Source organism: Aotus nancymaae, unplaced genomic scaffold (assembly GCF_030222135.1).
Source record: "Aotus nancymaae isolate 86718 unplaced genomic scaffold, 86718_ANA_hifiasm-v0.15.2.pri h1tg000059l, whole genome shotgun sequence".
NCBI classification, from domain to species: domain Eukaryota; kingdom Metazoa; phylum Chordata; class Mammalia; order Primates; family Aotidae; genus Aotus; species Aotus nancymaae.
Window position 1 is genome coordinate 72,864,458 of NW_026988473.1, and position 12,410 is coordinate 72,876,867.

The 12,410-nt window shown below is 32.2% G+C and overlaps 1 protein-coding gene across 10 annotated transcripts in view; it reads right to left on the bottom strand.

The window, feature by feature from the left end:
- Positions 1-377: 377 nt before the first annotated feature.
- The window catches only part of NOX4 (NADPH oxidase 4), a 154,149-nt gene continuing 142,116 nt past the window's right edge, over positions 378-12,410 (bottom strand). For all 10 annotated transcript variants that reach the window (XM_021665640.2, XM_021665639.2, XM_012444856.3 and 7 more), the window contains 3 exons: positions 11,880-11,948; positions 10,250-10,347; positions 378-2,576 (listed from right to left, as the gene is read on the bottom strand). In XM_021665640.2, coding sequence (XP_021521315.2) covers positions 2,456-2,576; positions 10,250-10,347; positions 11,880-11,948 — 288 coding nt within the window. In that variant the 3' untranslated portion in view covers positions 378-2,455. The remainder of the gene's footprint in view (positions 2,577-10,249; positions 10,348-11,879; positions 11,949-12,410) is intronic.

Below are 12,410 nucleotides of genomic sequence, written 5' to 3' on the forward strand. Positions count from 1 at the left end.
ATATGTATGAGTTTATGTAGCATGTGTGTATAAATGTGCAAGTATGAATCATTTTGCTATTGCTATAGGTCTTTCTGCTCATGCACCTTGTTTTTGGATCATGTTTGTAGGTTCCCCAGAATTATAGGGATGTGCTATATGTCATACTATGCATTTTAATCAGATTCTCAAAAACATACATTATCCAAAAAATTAATAATTACTGATCTAGTCCAAATGGTACATTTTAATCTATGTATGAGAAGTAATTTGCCTTAGTCACACCATTAGACTGTAACATTGAAAGTTCCAGAACTCAAATTCCTAAGTCTTCTCAGCTAGTGTACACTCAAATGCTAATTCCTGACAAGTAGAGTGTTTTTCTCAAACTTGCATCATCTCGTGAACAAATGTTGATGCTTTATTTATTTCAAAGTTAGAGTGAGCTTACAGAAATTTCAAGGACACCATTTCAATTTTAACATTTATTGCTATTAAAATTAATGATTTTAAGGCTTATATTTTAAGAACTGTCCCCAGAGAAATAATCCCTCAAAATAAAACAAAGTTCTCTTAAACATGCAAGATAAAGAAAGCCCTGCAGAAGCAAAATTGACCTATGCTAACATTTAATATTTGAACACCTACTAGAACTTAAATAAGCAAGGAGGCTCATCTAGAATGGCAGACTGGCTTTGAAACACCATCTTTCTTTTGAAAAATCTTCTACCTGTTTTATTGAAATTAGGTTCATTAATATAATCACATAAATAAATTATGATCAGTATAGAGTCAGTATTGGACATTAAGCCTGGACTAACTCGAAGTTTCTTTCTGCTAGTTCTTTCTGTTACACATTTTCATGAAAATTCTTTTTAATCTAGAAAATGTTGTCAAGACATACTGATTATCAAATATGACTTCAGAGCTAAAGCTGCATCAGCATTGCATAATTCCCATCCCTTTTGTGGATTCATCTTCTTTCCAAAGAAATGAGAATTCCAAGGAGAGGAAGAAATATCAACAAGTAAATATCATTCAATATGGGTTAGCATGCTTGATTGCTATTGATGAATTATAGCAAAAAATGACAGTTGCATCTATCATGTTATGTTTTATGTAACATTTTAACAATGGCAAGGCAAGTCACACTGCTGATTTCAGTAATATGTTATATTTGATAGAAATTAGTTGACTCACAAACAAAATCACTAAACCATATGAATCCCTTAATTCTTAAGATAGTAATGGGGAATATTGTTCTGAGCCAAGAATATCATAGCCAGGGAACAGAAACCGGTAAGATCACACAGTGTAGTTCCAACAGTGACTTTAAACCCAATAGTTCCCTATGGAAACTCAGGATACCAAAAAGTGCAACAATAATATTCTGGATTATAAACTTAAATTTGAGTAAGAATACCGTATTTCCTTTTATGTAGAAGGTAAAAATACAGGTTTTACTGTTCAGGAATATGACTATACTTTCAATATCTCCATCATAAACCAATATGTGACAAAGGAGATAAATCTTATATTCAGTGCCTACTGACAGACATAATGTCCTTTGGTCTCAAAGTGCAAATTAACTAAGTATCCTAAGAGGCTACAGCCTAAGACAAATCGTACCTGTGAAAAAAGTGAAATAATAATAATAAAGACAAAAATGTTGAAAAAGTAAAAACTTATTAGTACAAATATGTCCCTTTATAATTTATAGTAGGAATATTTTCATTTCCATGTAATAGTGATAGATTAAATAAATTAAAGATGAAAAGGACCTATTAAATCATTATGTCTAATGCATGCTAAAGGAAGGCATATTTCCCTAGAGAAAGGAATAAAAAGAAAAATTTATATAAAATTAGATACTATAACAACACTTGAGGAAGGTTCAGTTAGCATATAGTCTACAGATATCAAATAGAGGTATTAGCATAAATAGTAGAGACAATTAGATATTGACACAAAGTACCCGTATCAACAGAGTCTTGTGCTAATATATTTGCCTGGAGTGCTTGCAAATTAAAGCTACTCTGTTTATATACAACATGAAAATGGAATTTGAGCTTCAACGAATTTTTAATTTTGTTCAATCTTGCATTTGTTCAACCAAAAACAATATAAAGAGGAACAAGATGATCAGCCTTAGATTGAGCAAGTTCAGCTCCTCACTAGGGAGTTCTTAAATCCACCATAAAAATCAACAGTGTGCATCTAATAGTTTTCTTTTAATTTGAGAACTGAGAAGTGAATCATAACATCAAATATTCTTCAGGGTCTCTTTGGTTTCCAGATTAAACATGTAATGTGACCTGTCATCTTGCCACATTCTCACATTTCCATTTTAAATAATCATAAATAATAAAACCTTGCTACTCTTTGGCATAACACAGCTGTTTGATTCCACTGAGTTTCAAAGTCTTAGAAATTGCACTCATTCCTTCCTTAAAGTCCTGCTTCACGGCAAAGATTTTCAGCTGAAAGACTCTTTATTGTATTCAAATCTTGTCCCATATGAGTTGTTCTGGTTACTCAGCTTATGAAGAGTCTTGGATAGTGAATTGGGCCCACAACAGAAAACACCAACTGTTTTCCTAGAACAAGAAAGGGGGAAATAGAAAATCAGGTGTAAAATTAGACAGACCATAACAAGAAGTATGCTTTATGAGCATGGTTTAAAGTATTAACAAAGTCAATTTCTTTCTGTTTTACATATTGAAAACAATTTTCTAATCATTTCCAAATGTAAATATCCACTAGGAAACTATTTTATTTACCTCCTACTTTTCATTCTAGAATTTAGGATAATTCAAAAAACGTACCTATGAGCACAAATATGCTTATGATCAGACAGAGATTGATCAGTCTGCCTTAGTCTTTTCATGACTTGCCATTAATGAAACCAGCAACCTCATCAAGAGCAGCAGTTGACAGATGACAATTGCTAATCAGCTGACATCTAAATAGATGTTCAGTCCACACTGGACAATGTAAATTCTTCTATTAGATACTTTACACAGTTATCTAAAGTTTCTACATGGATTTCCAAAAGCAGTGATGAATAAGGAAGGAAAGTAAAAAGATATTACCAATTTAAAATAATAATTTTAAGTGACTAATTTATATTCACAGTAAACAAAACACATACTCATCTTTTTATGTATGCATTGCAATAATGGCAACACATGCCAAGCAGCTTTAATTATTCTCTAATATAAAATTTAGTAGCTAAATAAGACATATCTCTAACAAATAGACTAAATAAATCTCAGCAAATGAATAATATTTCAAATTGACCTTCCTCCCAATTTTGTTGATTTGCATTTGATTCTTCTTTGGATGTCAAAACGATTAATATTTCATATCATATCCTGAAAACTCCAGTATTTCTTAATTATCTTAGAATAATTAGTGCTGAATAAAAGACACTGAATCCATTAAAATTGGTACCAAAAATTAATAGTAAATACTGAAAAAAATATTTTATTCAAACTTTTTACCTTAAAAAAATGAAACTAAAAGCTATGAAAACAGAATTTTACTTGCAGTCATGATGGGGTAAGAGGGACTAGATATACCCCCTTACATTAAAAACCTAGAAAAAAGCAAACAAAACATATGAAATAAGTATTTTCAGACACTGTATAATAGGTAGCATGGAGCTATGATCCCTGAGAAAAGGAAAGAGAACAAGCTAAGTCCAGTCACTGTCTCTGCTTATGGCCTGGAGGCAATCTACCTCTACCAGCTGCAGCACAGAGAGGGGAAACTCAGGCAAAGACTGATGATTACACCGAGGGGACAAAGAATGGAGTTCACTGAGGCCAAAACAGCTGGAATTTGTGGAGCAGAATATGGAAGGGAAGGGAGATCACAGAAAGAAGCCTCGGACAGTGGTAGAGGAGAATCCTCAAGTCTTCGGTTGATTAAAAATCTGTATATGAGAAGAAACTTCATGAATGAACAGCTATCAGAGATCAAAAGTTCAAATAATTGCCAGACTTTACACAGGTCTGCAAATAATTTGTATTCACACCCTCCAGAATAGAAACTTCTATAAATACATGGGCAATGGGTTGTATTCTTAGAAAGGTGTCACCTTATTTGCAAGGAGTAGAGAGGATATTAGTAAAATTAGCCTTGGACAGAAGGCTGCTCTGGACCTGCACTAACAAACCTTAGAAGTGAGCCTTGTAAAGATCAACCTGAACCCAAGTAACATAACTGCATGCCAGAACAAGTCCAACACTATTGAAATAAATAAATAAATCAAAATTTGGCATCTAATATTTAAACTTTAAAATGTACAGAATTTAATTTAAAAATACCAGGAATGCAAAAAGTAAGAAAATATAAACTATAACTAAGAGTGTTAAGGGCTGAAGTATGCCCCTCCAAAACCCATAGGTTGAAGCCCTAACCCTCAGTGCCACAGGATGTGACTGTATTTGGAGGTAAGGCTTTTAAAGAGGCAATTTAAGTTAAAATGAGGCTACTAGGGTAGGACCTAATCCAGTCTGAATGGTGAACTTGTAAGAAGTAATTTGAACACAAAAGGAGAAAAAGCCATGTGAAGAAGCATTGGGAGCACAGCCATCTGCAAACCAAGGAGAGAGATCTCAGGAAACCAGTTCTGCCGGCTTCTTGATCTTAAACTTCCAGCCCCCAGAACTATGAGAAAATAAATTTCTGTTGTTTAATCCACCCAGTCTGTGTATGTTGCTGTGGTGGCTCTGGCAAACTAATACAAGGAGAAAGAGCATTCGATAGAAAAAGGCCCAGAATGACAGAGAGGACAGACATACGTGGTCTCTGAAACAGTTAGGATATACAGGCTTCATATATTCAAAGAAAAGTATCATCATGATGAGAAGATAAATGAAATATTTTTTAAGACCCAAACATAAATTCTAGAGATGGAATGCAATATTCGAAATGATAAACACACTACATGAGTTAATAAAAGAATAGGCATTGCCAAAGAAAAAGTAAACTTGAAGAAAGAGCATTAGAATCTAAATTGAAGCCCACAGAGAACAAAAACTGAAAAAAAAAAAAAGAAGAAGAAGAAGAAGAAGAACAGAGCATCAGTGGCTCATGGGACATTATCAACTAGTCAAAAATACATGAAATTGCAGTCCAACATGACAGAAGACCAAAGGAAAAGAAAAAAAATAAGAGCTCATAAATTTCAAGGAGAATAAACGCAAAGAAAACTGTACCAAGGCAATTGATAATAAAATGCTAAAAACGATTGACAAAAAGAAAAACCTAAAACCAAACAGACTGGGGGAAAAGACACATTACAAATCATCAACAGAAAATATAAGAAAGAAATATAAGAATGAATGTGAACTTCTTGCCATAAACCATGCAAGTCAGAAAGCAACGAAGTGATATTTTCAAAGTACTAAAAATGTAAAACAAGACATCAACTATTATATACTAAGAAAATTTTATGCCAAACAAAATTTTCTTTTCAGAAATAAAGATGGAATACAAACTTTTTATACAAACACAAGCTGAATTTATTGCCAGCTAACCAGCACTATAAGGTATATTAAACAAAACTCCTCAAGAAGTAGAAAAATTAAATTAGATGGAAATTTGAATCTAACCAAAGGAAAGAAGAACACCCAAATAATAAAATCTGTGAGTAAATATAAAATATATACTTTTTCTAATTTCTAATCTCTAATCTTTTAATATATGCTTGATGTTTAAAACAAAAATACTAATAATGAGAATTATAGCATATGTATATGTAAGATGAATGACAATAATAGCAAAAGGATGAAAGTAAATGGAAGTACATGAAGTGTTATAATATTATTCAAAGTACCAGCCTGGCCAACATAGTGAGATCCCATTCCTACAAAACATTTTAAAAATTAGCTGATCATGGTGGTGTGCAACTGGAGTTCTAGCTACTCAAGAGACTGAGGTGGGAAGAGCTCTTGAGCCCAGGAATTCAGGTTGCAGTGAGCCATGATCCTGTCATTGCACTCTGGCCTAGGCAACAGAGAAACTAAAAAATAAAAATAAAGATAAAGATAAAAATAAAATAGGCTGTGATAAACTAATGATGTACACTGTAAACCTAGAACAATGTTTCAATAATTTTGGCCTCATAAGAATCATTTGAGAGACTTCATAGAACACAAAGAGCTAGGTCTCCCCATCCCTACAGTTTCTGATTTGGCAGATCTTGGATAGGGCTCAAGAATTTGCTTTTCTAACAAGATTCCAATTGTTGCTAGTCAAAAAAATGCAGTTTGGAAACCAATGACCTAAAGCAATTACTAAAAAGAAAAAAAAAAATACAAAAGTATAGCTAATATTAGAGAAAACTGGAATCATAAATAATAGCCCAAATCAAGGTAGAAACACAAAACAAAAAAAAAGAACAAATAGATAAGCACAAAGCAATGGTGAACTGCCAGATTTAAACCCAACCATATTTTCATTAAATTAAATAAAACACTGAAACTAAAAAACTTCAACATACATAAAGCAAAAATTGATGGAACTGCAAAAACAGATAAATTCATAATTATAGTTGATTTCAATACTCTTCTCTCAGTAATTAATACAAGCAGACAGAAATCCAGTAAGTATATTGAAAACTTGAACACCACTATTAACCTATTGGAACTAATTGGCATTTATAGAATGCTCTATCTAACAATGATGGAATACAAATTCTTTTTAAGTGAATATGGAACGTTCACCAAGCTTGAACATACTCTGGGCAATAAAACAGATGTCAATACATTTTAAGGAATTAGAATTACAAGGAGTTTGTTTTTAGATCAAATCTCAATTGAACTAGAAATTAAGAACAAAAAGATATCTGGAAAATTTCTGCATATTTGGAAGTTAAACATTTCTAAATATAAAAAATAACATAATAAATAAAAAATATTTTGAATGAGATGAAAATGCAAACAAACAAATCAGAATTTATTTAGCAAAAGTGGTGTTTAGAGGAAAACGTGTAGCATTAAACTCTTTTCTTAGGAAAAAAAGATCTGAAATCAATGACCTATGTTTCCATTTTAAGAAACAAGAGAAAAGAAAAAGGTAATTAAACCCAAAGTGAGCAAAAGAAATAAAAATACATGAAAATAAATGATGTTATACTTAATACAATTTAAATTATTGAAACCATAATGTAGCTGCCATTAAAATGAAAAGAGAATTGAGCCATTTTGATTCTTTGTATAAACTTTCTGTCAACACTGTATGATGGCAATAGGATACCATTATTTTGTTGATTGGCTTTGACTGGGCAATTACAGTTAGCTTGGCAAGTTTTGCAGATTTCCTGAAGGTACTTCTTAAATAATAACAAAATCAAGTATTAATTATAAAATAAATAACAATAATAAAAATCATTATTTTTAAACCACCCAAGATATCATGATTTTTTAGCTGTTTTTTTAACAGTTTCGTTTACAATTATTAACCAGTTTAACTCTGATATCCTTTGTGTGTATGTGTGTGATTTGAGGAATTCCCTAACGTCACTCTCACTAACTTAATGATATCTTACTGTTTTGTTTTCTGAATTCTACAAGGAATCTTTGCAATTCATTTGTACTAAATTTGCATTAGAGTGCTGCAATCCAATAACGATCTGGAGATTTGTCTACATAATCTTTGATGGAATGGGTGGAGGTAGATTTGGGTACTAAGTAGAAAATGTGGTTTGTGGGGTAGATACTAGAAACAAGTTCCATAAATATTCATACTTGTTTTTCATGTAGACTTGTCAATGCAGAATCTTAAGTAATGAGAACTTAATCACTCCAGAGAGCTCATTCACTCCTTGTATTACAGATCCAGGAGGACTGAGTCACTTGACTCAAGGTCACAGGAGTAAATGTGAGAGACTAAACCTAGTTATTCTTAACTTGTCTTGTTTGAGAACACTACAAGGCAGTAAAATAAAGTAATCTCAAACATTTCACTCAATCCTAGAGTAGTAATTCTCTACTCAAAAAGCCCAATAAAGTTCAACTTTTCTTTCTCTCTTTGCATAATGCATAAACTTCACAGTTTAAAGCATGATACACATTTTAATTACAAACAATAGGAAACCAAATTTGGGCTAGATATAACAAATAATTTTCTGACAGGTTATCAGACACTAAATGGTTTACAACATAATATTTAGAATATCTCTATTTCAAAAAAAAATTGCTGCAGCATTCATAGTGAACATGGGAGATTCTTGCAGCACCTCCCTACCTCCCATCTAAAGGGAGCATAGTAAAATAAGATTGCTACTCTTTATCTGAGACAAGCTGACTATGTCCTGTGGTAAAGCACAATGAGCTTGCAGTCAGATTAGTGTTCATATCTGCATTCTGGCTCATTGACTGCGGCTTTTGATAAATCATTATATTTTGAAGTCCTAGCTTCTTTGTTTGTAAAATAAAGATGAAGGCGTGTTGACTCCAAAAACTCTTTCACTTTCCATGATCATATCACACCATCACATAATTCATTTTCTGAATTTATAAAGGCAACAAAAGAATGTCTGTCATATGCATGTGGAAAGTAAATTAGTTCTGACTTTCAGTTTTTGTAGAGCAGTACCTAAATGTGTATACCTGTCGAGCATTCCCACTCAAAGCTCTTAATCTACTGCAATATTCTCACATAAGAAAATAAGTACAAAGATCATTACTACAGCACTGTTTTTAACTGTAAGGAAATATAAGTAACCTAAATATAAATAATCAGGGTAGTAACAGTCATGTTGTTCATACTCTAGAATACTGTGAGGTACAATTACACAGAAATTGTCTATGATTAAAAGAAGTACATCATTAAAAATTAGTTGGTTCTTCCTAGCATAGCCAAGAAAAAAAGAAAACAACAACAATAAAGGAAGTTGAAGAATTAGTTGTTACAGATTCTACTTTTATTAGAAACTAAGGATTAGACTTTAAATATATATGATACACACACACACACACGTAGGTTTACATATACTTTTCTACAAACACATACTCTCACACAAACTTACATAAGCTTCTGTAAGAATACATAATAAAGACTTACCAATCATTACCTCTGGACCAGGAGTGTTTAATCCAATTTATATTTGTATTCTACATAGTATAGTAAACTAATGCCTGCTGGTTTAAGAAATAATCAGTTTCTGAAAGTTAAAAAGTGTTGCCCAACATATGATATTTTAAAAGTTCAACTTATATGCCTGTCTTCCCTGCTGTAATCTTTATATGTTTTCAGCAATTTATGTGCATGAGGTTAATTTAAATGCTACATCTTAAATGAAACCGTTCATTTACACAGTGCCTTTGTCCAGTTAAAGAAACCTTAAGAATGTTAATCCACTCTTCTCCTAAGTAGGCTACATAAAAGTCCTTCAAAAACATTTTAATGCATTTCAAGCAACTATCTGAGAACCAACACGCAAAGTCAAAAGTCAAAGTGTTGTACAAAATGTCAACAGCAGATGGTGCACATTTGCTCTTCTTAAACCACTCTTCCATTTTTTCCAGAAAAAGAACAAACTACCAAATAACACACACACACACACACACAAATCACTCTAAAACACAAACAGACTTCTTGAGAACTAACTGTAGGAACCAACAGCTTCAATCTCTATTTCCTTGTAAATAACCTGCTCTTTATGGATTTGGTTTCTGAATTCAGCCATAGTAATTTCTTCAGATTATAAATACATAGTCTATAAGAACAAGATTCTTTATACAATCATAGTTTCTAAATAATATATTTGGAAATATTCCAGATTTAAAGACTGCATAATACAACACAAAGATTTCTTTTTAAATGAACAAACAAAAAATACATATTCATTCTTGTAAAAAGGCACAAAATGTGATTTTTAAATGAATTCATTGTTAGAACTAACTGTGAATTCTTTGTTTGCAAACATGATTTTGAAAGTTTTTCCCATGATCACCTGATATATGCTGTGAGAATGAATACTGATTTTTAATACAGGTCTATACAAATATATAATCAGGTGGGAGAGTTGAGCTCATAAATACATTATACACTATTTCTAAGTCAAACTTTAATTATTTGGAATTACAGAAATGTAGGGCGATACCTGTCTTCCACCTTTGATAGTGAAAGAGTGTTTCAGTGAATTTGTCATTTGTAAACTCATTGCCAATTCATTTTTTAAACTTCATGTAACTATTTGAAAATATTTTAATTAATTTATTAGCCTCATGTCAAATTTTTGAGGTATAGAACTTACCCTCTGTTACATTTTGCTATTTCTTCAAACAGAAGTTTCCACCGAGGACGTCCAATAAAAAGTCTTGAATTCAGTATGTGATATTTTTCTCCAATTATCTTTTGCCAAAAAGAAAATACTACATTATTCAAGATTTAGATAAGTAACCTATTTCTCTAACATCATTTCTGCTGGTGCTGTGACTTCCCACCAAATTGCTGTGATATAAAGAATGTTAAGTATCAAATGGCAACCTATTTCCTACAATTATTTCAAAGTATCATTTCCTTTCTCTTTTCCTTTAAAATCCATTATCTCCTTGAATTCCATTTGTTTGTTTTTAAACAAACCAAAAAAAAATCATTCTGGTAAAAAGGTAAAAAAATTTTATTTTTAAATGAATTCATTGTGAGAGCTAATTGTTAGAACTAATCTCCTTGAATGCCACTCTGACAAATGGCTAATTTTCTTAGACTTCAGTTTGCTGCTTCATCTTTAAAGAACTGCAATGCAAGACAAAAAACGAGTTCTAATTGCTCACTCTCAAAAAGGCTCAGCACACTAACTTCATTGAAGTATTTGGCCACCATGAATACAGTTGTCATATTTGGCTTATTATATGAGTAAATACTACAAATTGTCATTGTAAATTTGGGGAAATGATTCTAGACAAGACAGCTCAAGACAGCAGAACTTCAAAATTGGGTCTATCGACAAATGGCTGATAATGGGCTCCTGTTTGCAACTAACAGAGCATTAGATCTGAATCAATGTGAAGAGTCAGAGTGAAATGCAGAGAAAGGAGGAAGAGTCTGAGTCTCAGGCAGGCAAACTGAGAACCAATGCAAATTACGCTTCATACCTTCATTACAGCAATACGAGAAGGAAAAGTGATATTGACTTACTTCATGAGAGTAGTAAAATGAAATATATTTTACCTACCAAGTAGGGTAGAAATCAGACTGGAAAAATTAGGGTTAGATTAGTTTTGAGGTAATTGACAAACATTAATATTTTGTATTCAAAGTATTCTGAAAATGTATGACAAAAGTACTAAAATAAAATTTGCAAAAGCATTCATGCCCAGATTTATACGCCAGTCCAGCTCTTCAATGTTGTCTTCAAATATTAGTTTCATCATCTGCATACTGGGAATATCATCTACTGCTTGACTCTGTTTTTATTACATAAACTAATATAAGTGAAATTGAAATTCTTAGCACAGTGCCTAGAACAGTAAATAAACAACGCGTGGTAGCTATTATTACTTTTAGTTTTCCTTGGATAGAAATAAGCTCAATTGTGTACAAACTCATCTTCTCTCTCCACATAAAACATCCCTTCAATAAAAAGAAATCACAAGCTGTTCATGTGTAGTCTGAATTTCAGAAGTAAACAACTTGAGGTGATAGTGAAGAGGGAAGGGGCAGACTCAAAACGTCTGTTCCAGCCCCCTGTGAGAAGGACAAATGGAAGGCATAATATGGTTGACTTCAAGGACAAGCCATCAGTTTTCTGGACATATTCCAAAGGAGCCCTTGCGCTAAGAAACTGTTCAAACCACCTGCAGGAATTTTCTTCCACCACAGCTCCTACAGTAAATATATTATCAAGAGACTTGTTTAATTTACAGTAACATTCAACCACATACCTGTATCCCATCTGTTCGACTGAGGTACAGCTGGATGTTGACATAGTCAGGTCTGTTCTCTTGCCAAAACTGAGAGGACAGAAAAAGGAATAGTCTTATTGAAATTCTGTGGGTATACTCAGATTTTCTCTTATTCTAACATAAGTGATTCTAGAATTTAACACAACCTAGCTTATCATAGTCAATATCAGAAAAGGAATATATATATATATATATACACACATTGCTTTTGTAATATAAAAGATATATATATATTTGTTTTCTGATAGATATTGACTATGATAAGCTAGGTTGTGTTAAATTCTATATACATAAATGCATACACACAAATATGTATATATAACAGATCTAACATTAACAATCTGGCCTCTGGGTATGAATTAGGTCTAATGGTGGTAGTGGTAGGGAATAATTCTCTGTTATCTTTATAGATACAAAATTTAGCATGCTAAATGGTATACAAATATTCTCAAATATTAGTCCTTCCGAAATACTCCTTATTTTATTCTTAAAAGTCTCAAAATGTTACCA